Source organism: Gallinula chloropus (assembly GCF_964237585.1).
Source record: "Gallinula chloropus genome assembly, chromosome: 5".
Classification (NCBI taxonomy): domain Eukaryota; kingdom Metazoa; phylum Chordata; class Aves; order Gruiformes; family Rallidae; genus Gallinula; species Gallinula chloropus.
In genome coordinates, this window is record NC_140090.1 from 61,665,792 (window position 1) to 61,688,978 (window position 23,187).

The window sequence follows — 23,187 nt, forward strand, 5'->3', positions numbered from 1 at the left end:
GTGACTGTGACAAAACAAATTAAAGGCTTAAAGATCAACTATTGGCTTTATCCTAGACACTATGATTCTTTACATTTTACACATGCTAATGATAAGAATGCTGACTATACAGTGAATTCAGGTATTACTTGGAAATTTGCTCTCTATTTGATGCTTAACCTCTCTTAAAAACAGGTACGTCTCTGGCTTCAAATCCTGTCTTTTAAAAACAGTTTGTGCAGGAATTATTTTTCTTTAAGAAAGACTGACAAGTTCGTGAAAGACTTGACACACTATAATCTGCTGCTATAATTATGTAAATGATAATTCAGTAAGACTTAAACAATGAATTATTTAAAAAGACATATTTAGGAATCTTCTAAAACCAAAATATTAAACCACTAAACCAGCATGTTGCATTCTGCCATGGAAACAGAACCATATATTGTTGGAACTGAAGTAATAAATCAATTAATAAATCTGTCCCAGGTTTTATGTTATGAACAAACCACAGAAGGTAACCTCCTTACGATGAATCCAATCTTTTTACTTCTTCACTTTAGAAATGAAGCTTTAAAATCAAAGACAGCAGTATACATGATGTGACAATCTAATGATCCAAAACTTCCCTTCTGAAACCATACTACTGGTTTCTTGATCCAATTGCCTGGCACCCAGACGTCGCAGTCTTGCCACTTGGGAAATCAAAAGACTGGGAAACAAGAAACTCTGGAATTTCATTTGCATTTCAAGCTTACTGTTCTGTTTCTAGATGCCAGCACTGCTCAGGACAGCTTGCAAACACCCCACATCTGAGGCCTTTTCCTCCTATCTTCCTCCTTCAAAACAGGAGGTCCTTTGCTCTATCTATCCATAATGCAAATGCAACCAAAATGTGAACAGAAGTTAACACACTTGGAAAGGCACTACAAAGTGGAATGTCAAAACCTTAGAGGAAGTTATGCCTCATCCTTGGTTTAAGCTAACGTAAGCTGTAGCTACACCAAAAGCCATGGTTCAATAAGCCTCAGGTCTCTCAGTCTGTCCACCTTTCCTCCCATGCTTTTTGCCCGTGAAACTATTTACACTGCTGCACTGCAAATCAGATTAGGATACTGAGGTGAGGTAAAACTAACCACTTGTTTTACTGAGCTTGTTTAATGCAAATGACTGCCCTAGCTTCAGCTGCCAGAGTAACACAAGTCAATTATAAAGCAATGAGCCTCTCAGGGTAGAGACACAACTCACTGACAAGAGAAGGGCAAAGTAAAACACAAGCTGCTGCCAAAAGCCCAACAGTTCTACCAGTCCTAGAAGCAGAGGTGCATCCAGCTGATGCTCTAGAGTCCCCACAACTTGCCTGTGTTTACTAACTCAGATAAGCAGCTCTCAGGAAGAGAGAGGCCACAGAAAAAGAAACACTGGCAGCATTGGGCCAGAATAGAGCAAAGAAGAGGCAATGTGGTGGGTGAATGCAACAGAGAGGCAGATCCAGATAGCCTGGAGCTCTGATGTTGCTTCCACAGGAGGCTCAGCTCTGAAGAGGTTAGGAAAATAAGCAATCAAAGCCTTCACCACTTGGTGGCTTCTGACACACCCTCCATTCTTAGTGGTCCAGCAGTGGCCTCCAAAGTAGAAGCACCTTTGGTTGAAGTGGCTACTTACAACAGTGACAGCATCAGCAGGTGTTAAAGCACTCCTTGTCATAAGAGGTTTCTGCCATGCTCATTATGTGATGGGTAGGCCAAGCCATGACAGCCTGAATTTCACTGTTCCAGCCTCAGAATCACTTACATTCAGTGACTTCTTCTGTGATTTTGATGCCCTTCGCGTGGAGGAATATCACCTCCACCGACAAGCCTTGGAGCTATGTGCTAGTGAGTTACCCTGCACAGCCAGACTGGTTACCTAAAATAGCTCAGGACTAAAGGTCAATAGTTAGTTCATTGTGTATATTGACATTCCCATCTAATGCAATTCAGTGAGGTCACAGTGTGGCCTTTTGCACTGGTGTTTAGATAATCACAGTGACTCCGAAGGCAGTAATCCCTGGAAGCCTACAGCTCTCTGGAGGGTTGCCATCAGAAAGATATATATATATATATATATATATATATATATCTGTGCCTATGTGTGCATGCATATATACATGTATGTGTGTGTGTATATAATGTGCTGACATAGCTGGTTGTTCTCATTCTGACCCCTCTCCAAGAACCATGTGATCTGCTGGTCAAAAAACTCCACCTTTTCTGACTCCCTACTTGTGATGACATGCTGCACACCAAAAAATAAAAACCCCACCCTGCCTCAGAAAATAATGTCATCTTTGAAGTGAGCCATAGTGAACATGTCAATGGCTTGGACATATTCCAAGGAAACAGCTTATGTGAGATGGTACGTCTGGGTATAGCTGCTGCTGTCTCACTCCGGGCTGTACTTCTGTACTAACAATTATACCTTATTTTAAAGGAACAGGGCATATTACATTCTAAGAACCTTAATAAATTATTCATTAAAGGTAAAAAAAATAGAAACAATGCTGGAATAATTCTTCCACCAAATGGAAGGCTGAAGGAAGGAAAATAAGATTTTTCCCACAACTGCAAACTTCATCTTTTCATATGGCTAAAACCAATACTGTGACCCTACTATTTGTGCTAAAAAATCATCTAGAATCCTGGAACTAGCATACTAAGCACCATGCACGTTTAACAATGGAGCACACCTTTCCTTTGGGCAAAGACCTAGAGAAAAGCAGCACAATTTTAAGTCTTTTACTGAGGAGGAGTTGCAGCACAAGGAGCCTCAGACAAACACAGATTTAGCAATAGAGCAAGAAGCCAAATATTCCACCACCCAGATTTCAACCTGGCCTTTTGATTATGGGTTTGCCTTTGTTTTACAGTCATGGACCCCTTTCAAAACTATGCTCTTCTGCTGGGTTAAAAAAATAAGAGAGAATAAAAATCTTAACAGATAGCTGTACCTGCTGTCAAGAGGACTGATGCTAAAAGAAGTCTCAAGTGCCACTATACCACTGCAGCAGTCTCTCCCTCTGTTCCTTGTAAGAACGATGGGAGCACAGTCATGGTCTTTTCCACTGAGCCAACTCCAGTTACCACCAGTCCCTCTGGGGATTAAAGAGCTAATCATTACACAGCTAATCATAGTAGGTGCTGTCTCAGTGGAGACATCTCCCATCACTGCCCTGGAGTTGTCCTGTCCCACGCACAATCAGCAATTGAGGCCCACCACCTCTAATTACTTCCCTCCACAAACAATCCACCCTGCGCTTTTTCAGCGAGGAGATCACGGTGCTGCGGTCTGCAATGGGCCACCAGGAGTTTTGTCTCTCCTGATACTACCACATCCCACATCACAATGATGAACGTGGCAGAATCACATGGTAAAGACAGATGGACAGTTACCACACCCTGTCTTTTAGAACTCATTGCCAAAGAGATGTTTTCTCTCTTGTGCGCAGATCCTATTTAAATGTGTGTTTCTGCTGCTAGAAATGGAGATGGCAGCCACTTATCTTGGGTGGTACATCTCCAGAGGCAGCAAAAGCTTCAGGCTCTGCTCTCTCCTTAGTTTACACCACAGAAACCAAGACCAGCTACCTCATACTGGTTCCTCTGGCAGGATCTAAGTGTAGAAGGTGATCTAGGAAAGAAAACAACAGTGACGGGGCCTTGTTAAAAAGGCACCAAGTGCCACTGCAAGGCACTCCATAGCTAACCTGGCTAGTCTTCACAATGGGATAAGGATATTTTTGAAGAGTCCCAGGGGATCTGACTCTGCGTGCCACTCCTGCCCCATTCACCTCCCATCCCTATGACAGGTGCAGCCCCAGCTCTGTCTCATCCACAGTGGAAAAACTTATTTCTGCCTGCTGGGCTGAGAAGTCCTGAGCCTGGGCTGAAGTAAAGCAGGGAGGTCTCGATTAAACCCAAGGGACACATTCATCATTTCTCTTGAGCCACTGCAGAACAAATGTAATTACTTGGCTCCAGCCATCCACCAGGATGCAAAATATTTGTGTTTTCATGCTTTCAGCCAAGTGCTGTATTCCATGTGCATGTCAGCTCATGACTCACTCTGAAGTGCTCTGCAGCTGTAAAGTCTCCAAAGCTTATCTGTGCAACAGATGTGGTTGTTTCATTGCATGCATGCACACCCAGGCAGCAGTGCAATGAGACCAACCAGCCGTGCTGACACTTGAGATAGCCAGAACAGGACAGCCATGGACAGACTGGATGCTGAGAAGGGCAGACAGCCCTGTTGACAGGCTGCTTGTGAAAGCTTTTCCTAAATACCAATATAGCAGGATCCAACGTCAGTAACTTGTGGTCTTCACTATTATGCTGTCCCTACCAGACTCATGCCATTCTGACTTCCACCACATACTAAAATCAAGTGGTTTTTAGCTGGGATAAGACACACTATTGGAATGGAGAGCGGTTAAAAAAAATAAAAAAGAGAAAGAAGTGTGTGTGTGTGTGTAATGGGTGATGGGGAATAAGTTTGAGAAAGAGGCATGTGAAATTTTCAGGATGATCAACTCCACCATATAATTTTGGCAACAATTCAATAGGAAACTGCAGTCAGCTGCTGGAAAAACTTTCTTCCACATTTTATATAATGTACATGACTATAATTAAAATTATGTCTAGGAACTAGGAGTGAAGCTGAAGTCAGCTTCCCGTCATTCTTCCTAAAGAAATCAAAAGAAGGATTCTGGCATGACCTTTCTCTAGAGACACCAGAGCCATAGGCACTAGAGAAAGAAGGCTATCTATCTTTTGAAAATCTCCCCAAGTGTAATCCAACCTGCCTATAGCACAGGATTAATGTTGACTAAGCCCAGTAACAGTTGCACAGGTTCTGCAGGCAGAAGCAAAAAAAAAAAAAAAGCAGCAAGCCATTTGACTTTAAAATCTTCCTCAAAATACCTTGAATAGGCTGAGGGAATAAAAGAGGAGAGGAAACTCCTGCAGTTGCTACTTCACAGGGTGCCCTCATACCTATGTGAAGTAAGAATCTAGCCCCTGAAGACGGCATTTATCACAGCAGAGGGGGACTATCAAAGTCCTTACAAACATAACTGCACTGTGCCCCAGCATGAGATTACTTGCTGTTGTGGGTGGGGAAAAGACCATACCTTAATCTTCACACTATACAATTTTTCCTGTCTTTTCCTTTCCCCAATAACTCAGTAGAAGGATTTTTTTCCCTTTTTCTTTTTCTTTTTTTTTTTAAAGATTTTTCTGTTTCCCTACCCCCAGGCTCATGTGTCTGTACAGAACACCTCCGAGCAGCAGTTCTTTTCAGTAAGCCCTGGTCATCTGATAGACTACAGGATAGCTAAGCTCTGTGACTGAAAAACCTGGACTGCTTTTCTACAGACGAACGCTCACTGAATCCATCAAAGCTTCAGGCAACAGCGGACGTGTGTATTCATATGCTTTTCTAAATCTGTTCCAAGCTGATGAACAGCCTAAATGGATTTTAAATTTCATAGCAAGCTTAGGCTACCACTTTGCGTCTGCACTGGCTGCCATTCAGCCCAAGAATAATTTAATACTTTACAGTGTGCTTCTGCTCAAAAGATAAAACCGTGCAGGCCTTCAGAAAAGACCAAGTATTTAGATTTTTTAAGGAGTTCACTTTTTCTTCCTTTGCTGTGACCCCAGTGTTAGCATTTTCAAAGTTTACCCTTCAAAAGGCCAGGAAAATAAGACTACAAAGTGCTACCCCACTATGCTAAAATCAGCCCTCCAGAGCAATGAGATGACAGGAACAGCACACAGATGACCTGAAGATATCTCTGTACATCATATCATCAGTTTCAGGATATTCCAGGCAGTTTAAAGCTAAACAATATCACTAATTTGAGGATAACTGTTTAAAGACAAGCTTTGTTAGTGACCTTGTTTAATCTGCTTGTAAGCTCAATTCTTTTACCTAAGAGCAGAGGGCATTTTTCACCACTGTGAAAATCCCTGCTTTTTGCTGCTTTCAGTGACTAGCTGTGCTTTAGGGTCAATTTAATCTATATTTAGAAGATGAATCTCTATAAAGCTTAATTATTTCTCTGTGTGGCTTGTAAGATGAAGGCATTTACCAGTGAATGGTGGCTTCTTGGCAAAAATGTTGGCTTAGGGTAATCGGCTGAAATGTGGGTCTGGGCTGTACACCTCTGTGCCAATTGAGGGTGTTTCAATAAGCATCACTGTGCTTGATTGGGGCGTGCTGGGAATCAGGCAGTGTCCAAGTCCCATGACTAACATCATTTCAACACTTCTTTTTTTACTTAAATTTCAAAATGAACATAGAAAATATTCCAGAAATTCAAACGTTTCCTGTGGAGCCTATTTAAAAGCAGTGTTTGAAATATACACACAAAAAAAGCAAGGAAAAGCCTGGAGGAACGCCACATCCCCAAGCGTGCAACAGACTGTACAAAAGCTAATGGCACCATATGAAGATCCTCCTACATCTTATTCCCCTACTCCTTTTTCTGCTGCTTCTGGCTTCCATCCCTAGCTAAATATTCAGGTGATTGCTTTTTCTTGGCCTGGCCACATGTACTAGGATCTCTTCAGACTCTCTTAGCATCTGCCTCTTGGAGAACTGCCTTTTTGCCCCTTCCTCCTAAGGGATGGCTCCACCTGGCCCCAACACCTGGGGTCTATGTTTGGAGAGGTCCTGCTACCTCTACCAGCTGATCTCATTTTCAGTGGCACCATCTGTTTGCCTCCTTCCTTGATCACTTTTAGCTGTAGGGCATTGCCTTCCTTGGTCACACCGAGTAACACAGCATCCTTTCTTGGCTAGAGGCTGAGTTCTGACTCAATCCTTTCCACTCCTATTGCACTGTGCAACTGAGAGCAGTGAAAAGATACACAGTAATAATCACAGTGGGTTTATAATGACATATCAGCACCAGAAAGGCTTTGAATCAAGTGTCACTGCCAAGCATTTGTAGTAGATTTGCTACATTGCTATGCCGTAAGCTAGTTCTGGGCAAAAGAAATAATAGCTGAAACAGTAATTTGTAGGAAGCATGATCATTATTTCTGCACACACACACACATCAACATATCTGGAAATGCAGCATATAATTGATTAAACTCAATTGTGGTTAAATAGCTTCCTTTAAAATGGTTGTAATATCAACAAGCTCTATGGATTTCAGAAAGGGCTGTACAGGCAACCAAGCATTTCCACACTTTTTCCTTTGTGTGTACTCAATCTGCCTTATTGGCCAGGTAGTTACACTATTCTAAACAGAAATAAAAGGCACTTTTGTATTAAACCTCAGAACTAATGAAAAATTTTCCATGTACTTAAGCTTCCACACAGCATCCCATGACTATAATCTTTTCTGTTTTGTCCTACAAATTGCTTGCAACATCCAACCCACCTGTACACTGCAAAATAAACTGAACTGCCTGGATGTTCACGGCAGTGTTTGGATGTATGAGGCAAATCAAGGGGACTGATTTCACCAATAGGACTTCCACCTCTTTCCCTTTTTAGCAGTTATCTCCAGAGTGGAGTAAGTGTACAGAATGGATCAGACACAGAGCAGACAGAGGAGCAGTAAGAACATCAATGCACTCTTGTTTGCAACTCATTGAACTGCCAAAGCTGACTTTTGCTCTTCTTGAGAACTTCAGACTTTGTAACACACAGCAATCACGTTGAATGTTTCAGTGTTTCAAGATGAATGCAAATATTGACGTCTCACTTGCCAGTACTCCCAGGAGTGCTTTGCCACAGTGTGAGGTCCTTCCCACTGCACTGCCACACTACCAGTTCTTGATGCACTAAGAATGAACTGTGTGGCTTCATATGGGTACCACACTGCTGTTGCCAAAAGGCTTGTGCTGAATTTCAGACACTCAAGGAATAGTACAATGACTCTTAATGATAAAACTACCATCTCTGCTGAACAACACCTGAAATTCAACTAAGAATACCTAAGAAGAGAAGAGCCAGGGTAAGACAGAAGAGGCACAGTCAATGTTAGAAAAGCACAGATGACAATTTATACTCACGTGGATTTATTTCAAAACCCTTTCTGTGAACACGTTTTCTGATACTGAATGCAAAACAATCCTGCCTCATTCTATGATAACACCACCTTCAGCTTGGTCAATACCTTTTGCACTGGACAGCTGTCCTGCTCATTATTTAAGACACCCAGTAATCTTGCCTTTCTATTACAAATTGCAAGTTGTCTGTGCCTGTAGAAACTGTAAATTAAGGGCAGACACTGTTTCCTCTGCTGGAGATATGCATGAATAACTTTCTATATCCTGAAGTACCCAAAATAGAAAAAAGGGACTTGAGCTTGTCACAGCCATAATGACTCAGTCTCATTAAAAGTCACTATTACCAGCAACATCAACTGTGTTAACGAAGATTTGAGGCTTATGCACCCCATGAAAAAGAGCACTGCCCTGCTTGCAAGAAGGCTTTAAGCAACTGCACTTGTATTAAGCAAAAAAGGTGTCAGGCCTCCGCAAAATTATAAATCTTCTTATTTGCAATGCAGAAGTAGTAGTAGGGTATGTGTTGTAGTTAGTTATCTTGGACAGAAGATGCTTTTTCATAGCAGCATAACAAAGCAGTTGTGCCTTTGATGAGTCCATCAGCTATACTGAAGTGTGACTAGCATGGGTAGAGCCTTACAAGATCAAGGCCTATAATAGCAAACATTTTAAAATGCTTACACAGTCACACCCAGGTAACAACACATTTCACGATGCTAACAACACTCCAGTGTTTAAGTGACAATAAAATAATGTTAAACCACATACGCAATGCATATTATGGGATGCATGGCTATACATACCTTACAGAGAACATTACATTGCATAGATTATGGTATAGAAGAACATACTTGAGCAATGTTTTTGGACTGATTTCCCTCCTCCCCCCCCCCCCCCCCCCCCAGATAAGATCTCAGGCATCTGTCATCTATCTTGCAACTACCAAGCTAAGGAGGCTGACAGTGCGAAAGGGAAAACCTACTGTAGCTTCCATTTCATTTGACCTGTAAAAAGAGTCTGCAAAACACCAGAGTTCTAATGTTTCAGGAGTGACTATCAATGACAGACAGTGTAGAAGCATTTTGTGTTGGTTACATTGTCACATATATCACCCCAGTTTTGAAACAAACAAAATGCCAGTATCCCCAGGTTTATCCAAGATTGAGTTATATCGAGGAACATACCTTTGAGATGTTACTAGATCGGCTCACAGAATGCCCCAAAGCCTTCTCATTCTGAAAAAGGAAGAAAAGGATTCACTGCAGCAACAAATGACAATTATGACAATATTTTAAAGCTGGTGTTAGAAACCAAATTCCATAGAGAAAGTCATACAGATGTTGCTTCTATTGACATCAGCCTGATTTACGATAATCACTAAATTGCTTTCTTTGCTTAACAAGATATTACCTTGCAAAAAGTCATCTAGGAAAGGCAAGTGCAAACTGAGAAATATTAGAACAATGATTTATTCTCTCTATGAATACTGCAAAGCCCTTTTCTCAGATGGCACCTATTTTGAAAAGGATATTTCTCAGCCCTGCTTCACTGACATCTAAAGGCAAACATCCAACTGCTAAAACTGAAAGCTCTTGCTTAAAGAAAAACAAAACTACTGCAGTGATGTCCAGAAACAGTTGTGAATAACCACATGCATGTTATGGCAGGAGAGAAAAAGCAAAAATAATGAGAAATATCCTATTACAGAACTCAGAATTAAGCTGGAAATATCATACAAGACGGAAATGCAGAAGCTGTAGTTCTCAAGACTGAAATCAGTGTGACTGCATCTGTTGCTCACTTTTCAGAATACAGACCCTGAAAAGGATGACAATCCTAATCCCTACTAAAACAAAATGTACATTTCACCAAGACATTTCATGCTTCAAGGGTTCCTGGTTTCTGAGTATCAGTTTGCTGTTAAGTGTAACTGGATACACTTGCTCTACAGGAAAGAGCCTAGAAATTGGTCTGCAAAAGCTTTTCTGAATTAAATCCAACAGAAATATATTTTTTTCTAAACAAATATTTTAAACAGAGCAAGTCATAACATTTGCAAACTGGTTTGAGGTTTAAACCCTCTGAAAAAAAGGATAGATTTACTACTTACTCTTATGGGTTCTATGGTGGGTAAAAGCTTTGTAGAACTGCAACTTTTAATCTGGGATTTTAGGAGCCAAACTTTTTCACCTTTACCCCTGATGAGAATTTAACCTATTAGATAGAGGTTGACAGCATCCTGTTCCAGTTTTCATTGGCATTGACTGATCAGAAGTCTTGCATATATGACGAACAGGGACATATGGCTAAACCATAGGCTGTTAGTCCTAGATCAGTCTAGATAATAGCACACTGGTTTCAGACCCCCCGCCTATAGGTTGTTACAATTCACGTGACTTTCAATGCTTTCAAAGACTAAACCCCACATCTCGTCAGCCTGGCTGGGCACCCAGGTGCTATGCCCACATTTTGCGATCCTTGTGCTCCCAGACGCTTCTTCCTACAGCACAACCCCAGGGGCAAGTTCAAAGCTTTGCAGTGAAAAAAGAGAAGGCAAGGCAAAAACTTCAGCATGTGCTTACACAATCAAGCTGTCCCCTCCTTACAACACCAGCCACCACTCAACACAATCTTTGGCACTGCCTGAGTTGACAGATATAAATTGCACTTTCTTCCTTAACAATGTGAGAAAACAAAGACAGTGTTCTGAAACCTGCTGTTTGCAGGAGCTTGAGTATCCTGAAGACAGTAAAACAGTGTTTCAGAAGAACTGAAGAGAAGTGACCAGGGAGTCCCCTGCCAGCTTTGACCGATGGCCAAACTAAAAATCAGCAAGGAAGAGTTTAAGCTCTAGAATAGCTATGGCCTAAAGTACCATTGACTTGAATGCCAGATTTGCATACTGCACAGCTGAATTTGATTTTCAAGGTGCCTATGAACTTTTACATAGGTCACAGTATTCCTGGAACAAACACATAAAGACCCCCCAAAATATGGATGTGATGCTTATGTGAAGACTAACATTGGCCAGAACCAGTATGGCTAAGAATTTACTCCAACCATAAGGGAAAGACCTAGCTGATTTCAAAGGCAGTGTAACTATAGCAACGGGGGAAGAAAAAAAAGTTCATTGAAGCTATAGAAGGTGGTAGAAAGAAAAAAGGGGGCAGGGACATGTTCTCAAGCTATGACGAAAAGAAACCAACACAAGCGGGCAAACACAAAGACTTGTCATTGCATGTATGTGAGGTGGGGGGGAGGGGAAGCAGGCTGAGCTTGGCCTTCTAGGGATGTGTGGGAGGTAAACAAAGCAAGGCTATGTGAGACAAGGGAAAACGATAGAGTGGGACATGTGGTTGTGAAGTCTGCCTGAAGCAACACATACAGCTTCAAACAAAGGACAGTCTCAAATCCTAGCCCTAGGTGTCAAAGACTTCTGGGTGAAATTTCTAAAGACAAAGTTAAACAGAGCAGAGGTTTCTTCACATTAACTCAAGCTCCTCAAATACTGCTGTCTAGCTGAAGAAGATGCCTGCAAGGGAGCATGACTGAATTTACAGAGACACCTGTGTTGAAAAGGATGTGTTAAAATTCAGTAATCATGAACAGGCTGGAGGACAAGACCTATATTTGCACAACATGGTAAATGATGCAGAGCAAACGTACTCTTAGCTGTGCCACAGAAACCAGTCTTTCTTCCTCTGCTCCAAGAACTGATTTTATCGGATGGATGTCAGCAGCCCCTAAGAGACAGATGCTCACATTACCTTTATTGATCTACGTTGGAAACATACCTATCAGAGGTTTCAGTCAGTAGATAACTGTGAACAGTTGGTTTTGTTATTGAAAGAGTGATCATTTTTAAATAAAAAAGTGGTCTTGAAAAATATTGCCTTAAGGGTTACTGAGTGCATACACACACATTGGTGATATTTCTAAAGGACTCCTAGCCACCTAAGTGCTCTTTCACATCTCAGTTTCTTTACCACATAAAGCTGGGACATCCATAAAGTCGACAGGAAAATTCACTACGGCCTTAGCACAGGTTGGGCAAAATCTATATACTGTAAGAGCTACTTAGATTGACAAGGAAGAGAAGCACCAACTCAGCCATATTTTCAAGGAGTTACAACTGACCCAACAGCCACTACCGGACCCAAAACAGAGTTGCAAATAATACTTTGCAGTCTGGATGGGCTGCCAACTGCCAATCAGCCCTGTCACCCAGATAAAACTGCTTCAGCCCTTGGATACCAACTGACCCTGTCTTAGCCTAAGATGATAGAGAATCTGGCATGGGAATGGCAAGGCCAAGCTTCTATTATGGCACTATCACTACCCAGCAAATAAAGATCTTCAGACACTTTTTCTAGTATGTTCCCATTGCACAGTAAGACATACTCTAGTCTGGTAATTACAGCTCCAAACAAGCTCTCCTTCCTTCTTGCAAAAGTGTTAGTCTTTTCACTTGAATGAAAGGTCAAGTCAAATGCAACATCTGCCAGCACCTACCATACAATTATTACCAGTTAAAGCAAGTGTCATTCTACTTTAGCAGATCGGTATTTTGGTATGGGATAATAGGAATCCTGCCTTTCAAAATCATCCTACTCAACTAGAACCACCTGGCAGGCACTTGAAAGAATCTAGATAGGAAAAAATTACAAGTGCAACTTGTAACTTCTCCTGAGCCACTCACGGCCAGCTGCTGCTCCTCTGAGGTCCCTATCAGAGCCCGGCTCTAGGGAAATGACTGAAAAACAGAAAAAATGCTAGCCATTCCTACAGTGATATGCTTCTCTAAACTCTGGATGCACTTGGTTGCAATTGCCTGAATCCCCTGCCCAACCTGCCTTTCTTTTTCTGTTGTCCCCTGGAATTTGCTCCCTCCTGTGAGTCACAGAGCTGACCTCTTCCTTTGGCAGCTGCTTCAGCTCATACCTGCTGTCCCACAGGGCTCTCTACCTTGGCTTCTCCAACCTTGCTGGCTCATTTTCCCTTCCGCCACCATTCCCTGGTTACCCTTGCATGACACCTCTCCCTTCTCAGTTCAGAGATCTAGAAGCCATCACCTCCCTCTCATCCTCCCTTTTACCTCAGTCTTCCATATTCAGAGCTACAGGTTTTTTCATCCCTGCTTGGAAACATTTTGGCTTCCAGTTATTAAGACAGACAAATAGAAGACAACAGAGGAATCAAGTCTCACAGCTTGTGTGGCTTCTGGCTACATATCTTACACCTATGGTCAATCCTAAGTATGGCTAATAACTAAACTTATCTTCATGTCTGCTTGTAGACCTGGAGAAGAAAGAGCAAGCCAGATCCTAATCATTTAGCAAGGAGATTTTTATTTTCTTTCCCACTGTAAAGGGAGTACAGAGAGAACCAGAGGGCCATCCTTCCTCCTCAAGCTACCCATGGCTATGTGCAAACGTAGCACATACCTGCTTCCTGAAGTCTTAATTCCCTAATACACCAGAGACCTTATAGGGTACTATATTTCCCATTTTGCAATACTACTTTTATGCTTCATTATTAACCCATTAAAATGGGTTAATATCCTCATCTAATGATAAGAGTTCTCAAACTAAAACCTCAGTTGTTTTGATGATAATGTTAGTGCAATGACCCAGCCACAGATCCCTACAAGTGAAATACTATGCCTTAGCCCAAGAGAGCCAGAGTTAAGCAAGCCAGGGCACCCTAGCCAGGACACTGCCTACTTGTGGTTTTCTACCTGGAACCTGAAAGCCATTTTAATCTCATTTTGTGCATTGCAATTGTATTTTACAATGATAGTTTAATCACAAGATCGGTAATTAGTAAAATCACTTGTGGCCCAGTGGCATGGGCAGCATTTCAACTATGTCTTCTGGGTAAATGGTTGCTTTCCGTAATAAAAAACTTTGCAGAAGAGAATGAACACGTAATAATTGTTCCCAATCATACAGCAATTCCCATTCTTAGAACTTACAAGAATTACAGAACAGGACACAGAATGGCATTGCATGAAATGGTGAGGTGCTGAAGTACTGAGTAGCTGCCGTGATCCTTGCATGGCAAAGCAGCAATTCAGGAGTGAAACTCAGTTCTTCCAACTCCCACAACTAGAGCATGAATGAACAGCTGTTCTACAAAAATGCTGCCTTACACACCCAAGCGTCGTTTGACGTTTCATAACTGTGTCAGATTTCCTAACCACCTCTTCCCAGAATGTCTGCAAATCTTGCCCCGCAACCCTGTACCTAAACAGTAGAAGTTTGAAAGAACGTATGCTTTTAGTTTGGTGAGGGGGGTGGTTGTTGTTGACAGTATCAGCATGTACACTTAATTGTTTGAAGTGGGTAGAATGAGAGGAAAGAAATGGGAGAAGGCTTTGTGATAAATTTTCATTTGTCAAAACCAATGGATTGATAAATTACAAAAGCTTTGTCAGCACCAGATCTCATGTCTGACAAAAGCCAACATTTAATTAATTTACTAGGAAATGTATTTTGCATCATATCAACTAAATATGGTCTTTATTTCTTTGCCTGTCATCAGGCCATCATGGAAGAGCAATAAATTTAAGAGTTTATGAAGCCAGTGCTTGGCAAACTTTTTAAACCTTGCTCATATAAAATTTCTGTCCATAAACCTTGACAAAATATAATCAAGGTTCATTAATGATTTTTGCGTGCAGCTAGAAGAGTAATGAAAGTAAGAAAAATGGCATCTAATCAAAGAACCATAATGGCATCTATGCCTTGCATCTCTGCTCTTCTGTAGTATTTACCCTAGACATTGGAAACCGAGGAGGGTTATGGAAATTCACCACCTATTTCTGATTTTGCCTTCCTGGAAACCCAATATAAATACTGAAAAATTAATCCAAACAATCTGCCCTGTCCAGCTAGTCCAGTATCTTCTGTTCTTGGATGATACCACTTGATTTTCTGGAACCAGCAATTCACGAAAGCAAACAAGATTTCAGATGTCCCATTACAGTGGAAAATCTGTAGCAAATTCAGTGTGGGTTAGTCAGCTCACTAACTTGCTCATTTTCATGTCCAAATTAAGCTACTTCACATAATGCGAGACAACTTGGGAAAAACAACCTGAAGGCATAAAAAGCAAGGCTGGAAGGAAAACATAAGAGGATTAACAAGCTTTATTCCAGGTGCTGAACTTACAGCTGTTCCTGAAAATATCAGGAACAGAAATAAAATTACAAGATCTATTGCTTTAACAGAGAAGAAAGACCAATGAAAGGAAAAGACAGCAGCGCAAATGGCCTTAATGGTGGAGTTCAAGGAACTCCAGGCCCCTTGGGGGTTTGGGTGGGGAGATTCAAGGAGGCTAAGAGATCACAAACAAGAAAGACAGATTAAAAGAAATTCAAAGAACATGGCAAACAGAAGAATGTTGAAGGTAAATAATAATCTCTTGCTTATGTCTGCACCACAGTGTGGGCAGAAGTACAGTGTGCTCCATCTCCAGTCTGCCTGTGATTAGCACTTAGAGTTTGCATGGAAGGGCCTGATACTACACAAACCTCACAGGCACGCAGATCCATACATGTTACAGATACAGTCCACCTGCATATAAGTCCTTACTCATTGCACAGTGCTGTGTACTGTCTTACCAGTTCAGTCTTAGGACTATGTGAGATACGATGCCAGGATCTACTCTTGAGTCCAGTCATACACTGAATAAGGCAAGGAGAGTACTCTCTTCAAAAGGGCCCTCCATAGCTTTGTTTTCCAGACTTTTCAACACACAATTTTTCCAGCTTTTTTCACTGCTTTGCTTTACTTCCAAAGGCTCTACAAAGTGCATCTGATTATGGATAACCTGCATCTCCAGCTGCCATTTCAAAAATGGAAAGCTGATCTCCATCTCACCTCTTTAATTGTTTGAGCCAGAAGATAACAACAAAAGCTGCCTCCATGCTGACCTGAGGCTGCCTCGCCTAGAAAATAAAATTTTCATTTCTGCACAAGACCATCAGCCTGGTACATTTTGCTAAAATTAAACTCATTTGCACACTTACTACATTCGCATGCCACGTGCCCAATTTCTAACAAAGTAGACTGCAAAGTTTGGCATCCAAAACATGTTTTATGGATGCTCTTATCTTGCTGTTACCAGACAACCTGCCTAAGATGGACGCATGCCTTTACGTGATGCAACACATAAAAATGAATCCTTCCCTCAGGGAACAAATTATATGAGCTACAAAAGACATGATCCAAAAATATACACCTTTCCTGATAATGGAAGCACTATGCATTAAGCTTACCTGTGTGACAGCGAAAATTAAGTTTCAAACACTTTCATATATTTAACAGCAGAAAGAGACACAAACACCGAGGAAGCCAGCAATCATAAACAGGAATAACATTCTGTCTTTTGTGAGGTAATTGCATTTAATGCAACTGCTAGAATTCTCATGGAACACTACACATGTCAATATGCCAAAGCGATTGACTATTTTAAACATTCACAGATTAAAAAACCCTTTAGGCAACTGGCAATCTGGAATTTCTCAAGATACCAACAGACCTAGGAAGCCTGCAGCTTAGATGAACTCTCCTAAGCAGCGGCCCATCTCAGTGTCTCTGTTGCAGGTTCAGTTGCTTGCTGCAGAACTAGGCTGTGCAGTCGCATGTGCTCCTCAGGCAGGGTGTCAGGCAGCCGTGCATTTTGCACGTCGTGTGCAACTTGGACACGACGCATGTGCTTGGATCACTGCCTCTGCTCAACTAAGGAGGTTCACAAAGCCTCTTTGATTTCCAAATCATATTATACCATCAAAGTACACTGTTAAAACAGTGGGTCACAGCACCATCTCTTAGCCAAGGTTAGAAAAGCCTCCTGAACCTAAAAACAGATTCTGAACAATACTGAAAAAATAGGATCCTTCCCAAAGCAAACCTGATACTTCATGCTGCTTCTACATTGCTCAAGGATGTCCTCTTCACACCCTTTCCATCTTAAAATACTAAGATTGTTTACTAACCTATTTCTGACTGCATGGACTATAAGGGTAAACAATATTCCCTACAGCAATTGGGGAAATCACTTCCCAAACAATGCTGGGAAAGCATTCAGGATATTTTTGGTAACATCTAACATGAGATGGCCAAAAGCATATGACAAAATAGTTCTCAAAAGAGCACATATTGTTATCAGACCAGTACGGACCAGTATGGTTTTGCCTGAAATTTCACCTTCCCGATTTCATCAATGCGGTTTGCAAAATATACTGAGCCGCAGCATTTCAAAATCCCTTAGCATTAAACAATCACACAAGCTTAGGTGAATGATGAACTGGGCCCTACAGAAGTTACTTAGCCAAACACTGGTTAGAGTGAGGTCCTTGTAAAAATCTAATCCATGATGTTCTGGAGAGCTTTAAACACATTACATTTCTTACAACAATTCTTTGTAAGGTCAGAGAACACAGAATCACAAGGTTGGAAAAGACCTTGAAGATCAAGTCCAACCGTTCCCATCCTATGCTAAACCATATCCCTAAGTACCTCATCTACCCTATTTTTAAACACATCCAGGGCTGGTGACTCAACCACCTCCCTGGGCAGCCTGTTCCAGGCCCCGACAACTCTTTCAGTAAAAAATTTTTTCCCTAATCTAAACCTGCCCTGGCACAGCTTTGTTCCATTTCCCCTTGTTCTATCTCCTGTTACATGGCTGAAGAGACCATTGCCCACCTCTCTACAACCTCCCTTCAGGTAGTTTGTAGGTGGTGATAAGGTCTCCCCTCAGCCTCCTCTTCTCCAGACTAAACATCCCCAACTCCCACAGCCATTCCTCATAGGATTTGCCCTCCAGCCCCTTCATCAACCTAGCTGTCCTTCTCTGGACTCGCTCAAGGACTTCAATGTCCTGCTCATGGTGAGGAGCCCAGAACAGCACTCGATGTGCAGCCTCACCAGTGCTGAGTACAGGGGCACAATCACCTCCCTAGACCTACTGGCCACACTGTTTTTGATACAAGGCTTTCCTGGCCACCTGGGCACACTGCTGACTCATATTCAGTCTGCAGTCAACCAACATCCCCAGGTACTTCTCTGCCTGACAGACCAGTCTCGCCCAAGCCTGTAGCGCTGCATGGGGTTGTTATGTCCCCTGTCCAGCACCCTACACTTGCTGTTGTTAAACCTCATCCCATTGGTCTCAGCCCATCAGTCCAGTCTGTTCAGGTCCCTTTGAAGAGCCTCCCTACCCTCAAGCAGATAAACAATAATATCCAAGAAAAACAAGACATTCAACCATCCTTACAGAAATAAACCAAAACTACTTAAGGAAAACACTGCTCTGGGAGGAAAGATGATTTACAGCCAAGAGAAAAGGTAGCCTTCATTTAAAGGGCAGTGCACATATAAACTACAGAACAACCATCTTTGAAATATAAATCTGCTAATAAAAAATTACACAAGAAATTCAAATGTCAATTATTTACACCAAGTACTTTAAAGAACATGCATGTGTGAATGTACATACTTACATTAACTTTTTAAATTAAAAACCTATAGAAAACATACACACAGCCACCTACCTTTTCTTTCCCCAAAACACCATCCCTAATACCAGAACCAAAGGCAAAAAACTCTCTAGGTGTAGCAGGCTACTCTAACCAGTAACATAAGAGCATTTTATATGATTTTGTCAGGAAACACAGTTTGTCTCACATGTGACCTCACCTGAAACTTTGAGTTGGAGCCAACTAGTGTGTGCCCAGAGAAGGCTACACAGGACCAGGTAGAAGACCACTGCTGGGGACAACACCATTCGTGAGCACCTATGGGTGTTATCAGCATTCTGCACTGCTTGGTGCTGTGAATAAAGACACTATACTATTACACTATCAGCATATGGCAAGAACCTGGTAAGGCAGTGCTTTGAAACACCTGGCTAATGCCATCACTGACCACCCCCTTCCACAGCACAGCACAGTGTGCACTTCAAGGCTTTCTGCCAAATTCAGACCTGAAGAAGCCAACGTATGTCTCTTGCTTTCACACATTTGCCTTTCGGGACCACTCCCTTTGCTCAGAGTCCTGTGTGAACAACAGTGACTCAAGATGGCCGTTTCCTCCTGCCAAAGCAATTCTAGGATTTGTACAGTGTTAAAAGCTGCAAGAGTCTCTTCTCTTAAACACAAGGGATTTAACACATTCTAAATATAGTTCTCTTTTAGCCTAAAAAAAAAAATCTGTCGTTATTATCTTCGTTTCCACATTTAGGGTGCTGCACTTGACATGCCAACATATTCAGTAATGTTAAAGGAACTGAGGGTGCAGATTCCCAGGAATCACAGATAAACAACTTTCAGAAATCACCAGACAAGGGGTGTGTTGAGAAATACTGCATTCTTCAGTCACAAGAAGATACTCTGGCACTCACTCAGAGGATGTTTAGGACCTGTTACTCACAGGACAAAATCCTGCTGATTCTGGTTACCTTCCAACCATACACCAGGAACAGGGGAAGTACTGCACCATACATCACAAGTATCAAGGGAAGCAAAATGAAAATGTAGAGAAAGTAAAGGAGAGAAACAGAATTTAATGTGTCCCGTTAGTCTTTCCTATATATTACTCATTAAGTGGGTTCCTGATGTAGGAGCAGAATGAGAATTCAGCATGTATCTGCAAGTCAGTTAAAACCACCTAAATCCATGTCTAACAGCTGATGCTATCCGGTTTACTGATACTGATCACTGGTATATGCATACATCATGTTCCCATCTTCTTTATTACGTCTGTCACAGTAGCTTATGCCCACAAATGAAAATCGAGTAAGGAAGTCTTCTTGGTGAAGACAAGTGCTCAGAAGATTTAGATTCTCTACATTTTCCATACTTTTCCTACTCTCAGAGAAGATAAGCACAATACAAGAGACCAATGGGATAAAAACAAAATCCTACAGGAGATTTACGTTTCTTTAGGAATGTCATTTCAACTTGTTGATTTAAAGACTTGTTGATTAAAGAAAAAAAGATGGTATGGCCATACAGAATAAAGGGAAAGTCTTCCATAATGGTACTGAAAGCAATATTGTGATCCCCATTCTGTCAAAGACATCGTTTTTCATTCTGCATTCAGCAGCAATGTTTCTTGAAAAGACAGCTATGTCAGATCCTTCCCTCTTCAAAATGTGGCAGCAGTCAACAAAGCAAACAAAATGCCAACATGGAAAAGCAATGGGTGGAAACGAATACAGAAACAGTCTAAAAAAATTGGCAGGTCAACAGTTATTACATACGGTATCTAGAGGTTAAATCCTGGCTTTACAGAAGTCAAGAAGGAATTCTATCCCTAACATCAATCAGATCAGTAGTTTGATTGACCTCTGTAAGTAAGAGGTGCTACAGAAATACAAAGAGTGGAGCAACAGACAACTGGAGCAATCAACAGTAAGACAAGCCTTTATATGAAGGCAGCTGAAGCAACAGATTATTAAAAAAGAAAGTAAAAAATACAGCGAAGCAAAGAAAAGACTTGTAGCTAAGTAACAAGACTTCACAGTTGTGTCCCACAGCTTCAGAAGAACACCAGGAAGCAGGTGACTCAAGCCAGTTACTGCAGGCTAAGACACACACACATTTGCATGAATTATTTCCTGGAGGAAGCAATTAATCAGCACTCCACGTGGACACAGTGGTCCCACCAAAACCAACAAGAAATGCCTGTGGTCTCAGGAAGACTCAAATTGAGCCACTATCAACACCCTGATCTGGAAAAAGATAAAAAACAAGCTTTAAAAAAAAAAAGTATTTCAATAACTGCAACTGGTAGTAGGCACACTTTAGCAGATCAAGACCTAGAGTAGTTCTAAAAATACTGATTTACCTTAAAGCATGAGAATGAGAGAAGAAATTCCAGTAAGAGTCAGCTAGAAAAATGTGTGCATGTCTTTCCACATGGAAATCTGCATATACTTGACATTCAGCAGGGAGAAGCAGAGGCACTTTAAAAAAAACCCAACCAAACCTGTGCAGGAAGGGACCACTTTGCAGAGCTAACAGAGCAACACCAAAGCCAATGGAGCTTCTTTGGCTAAGTAAAGTAGGGATGAACCCAGAGATCCAGCACAGTAGGGCAGTCAACCTGAAGGCAATCAAACAATGAAAGCAGAAAAAAAAAAAAAAAAAAAGTGTAAATACAGAGCATGGTGCTCAGAGCACCCCCTAACTCCTGGTCAGGGCAGCTGTAGCTGAAAAAGGGGCAGTCTGTGAAGGCAGCCTCATTTCCCATCACTGTAATCCTCAAATCATCAGATTACAACAGAAGTCTGGCTGAGGCAATCAGATAGGCGACTAACAAAACCTACTGGTTGAAGAGAAGCAGCCTCCCAGAAGAGGCCTGCTCTTCACCCAGTTGGGACACTTCAGTGCAGCCACTGTCTAATAAGGAGGGTTGAGGTGGTTGTGCCTCCGAATGAGCTGAATGCCAGCAGCTGCGTAAGAACTAAATTTACCACCGCAGTCCCAGGACCGCCTGCGTTTTCTGCTAAAATAAAATCTCTGGGCCATTAGCCTATTGAAATAGAAGCTTTTCCACTTAACTGAAGGCATTTACTCATTCTCTTTCTGCAACTCTCATGCTCCAGTTCCAGTAAAATCCTGCTTGGTTTCAGAGGGTTTTTTATGGAAACACGCACGCATCAGCTCAAAAGTACCGATGTTATGTGAGTAGTATTAAACAATTCACTTCACTGGGTTCCTCTGCCTCTTGCATTTATTCCTATGAAACAGAAAATGAACTGCAGCTGTCAGAGTGCTGGCTGACCTACTGGGGACTGTGCTGCATTCCTGCACATGAGCTGACATAGCATTTTCTAAAATTTACTTCCCAAGGGGAAAGGGTTATAAATAAGTCTCACATTCATGGTAAATCTCTTGCCCTTCATTCCCTAGTGCTTTGAGCGAGGGCAGTTTTTTTGTGACAGGAAATTGCATCAGAGTTTTCAGAAAAAGGCTATTAGCTTACACAATTTGCTTTCGTCAAACTGCCTTTAAATTGACCCCCACCAAAGCTAGATTTTAAAAGCTTGGTTTCAATCTTCTCTATGCTCACTGCTCCACAGCTGTTTTAGAACATAGTAGTTTTAATTAAAATAAATACTGAAGAACCTCTAAATAATTAAAGACATTTCTGTATAACTTCTGAAATACATATAAATCAGAGCTCCAGGGAGGATGTTTTGTCTTAGGCTCTGTACTTGTAATTGTGCAAGAAACGGAAGCAATGAAAGAGGGGCTTCACCACGGGCTTTAGAAACCTGCAGAGAGGCTTCATTCAGGGGGGAAGATCCTCAATTTGTAATAATTTGTGCCTGGGGCATTGCACTGAGAACATGTTTGCTGATGTCACTACAACATTCTGATCCCAGAACTGAAACTTCCCTGTCCACCCCCATCTCCTCATGAAAATCTATTTCTGATTCCTCTTAGTTTTGAAAATACAAAAGCGAAAATTATCCCTACATGTAAGTACTATCCTTTCAGTTTGAAATGACCACCTCAGTATTTTCTGGGAGATTAAAGAATAAGTAACTGCTGCTTGGGAAATCCATTTTTCTTAAAGGCCAAATCCCAGGCAAGCAATATTGCCTATCTAGATATTACAAAATGTCAATTTTCTCCCTGAGATTTTAGTTTTCAAGGGGCCTTTCAGAAGGCATACAGGAACAAAAAAAGGAAAAAGAAATATCAGATAATGTGCAGGCATTCTCTAAAAGATGAAATAGATTATCTGAACAGATAAGCACCCTGGGGAAAGGCAGGAGTGCCAGGGGAAGGACTTGATGCTGCTAAGCTGCACCTTGCGGTATAGGCAACTGGACTGATGGAACAGTAGCATGGGTTACGGATGCAACCTACAAGAACAACTGCATTGTGCAGCTCTGAAATACAGAGACTTAGAAGCATGAAGACTCAAACTACAACATCCTGATCCACATTCAGACACTGGAGATTCACAATTTTGAGTTTCAATACCAACATTTACCAAAGGTGAATGAGACTGATTTGCAAGGAACAGCTCAACAAGGGTTATGTATAGTTTACGCCATGTCTTCTGCATTTTATCCCCTTGCTTCCCTGTCACTATCCCATACATAAATGCTTTGTTTT

General features: G+C 41.5%; 1 protein-coding gene across 1 annotated transcript in view; it reads right to left on the minus strand.

Moving 5' to 3' along the window:
- The window catches only part of MARCHF8 (membrane associated ring-CH-type finger 8), a gene marked incomplete at its 3' end in the record, with an annotated part of 96,173 nt that overhangs the window by 12,298 nt on the left and 60,688 nt on the right, over positions 1 to 23,187 (minus strand). The window contains exon 3 of the mRNA XM_084265297.1: positions 9,230 to 9,280. Coding sequence (XP_084121423.1) covers positions 9,230 to 9,280 — 51 coding nt within the window. The remainder of the gene's footprint in view (positions 1 to 9,229; positions 9,281 to 23,187) is intronic.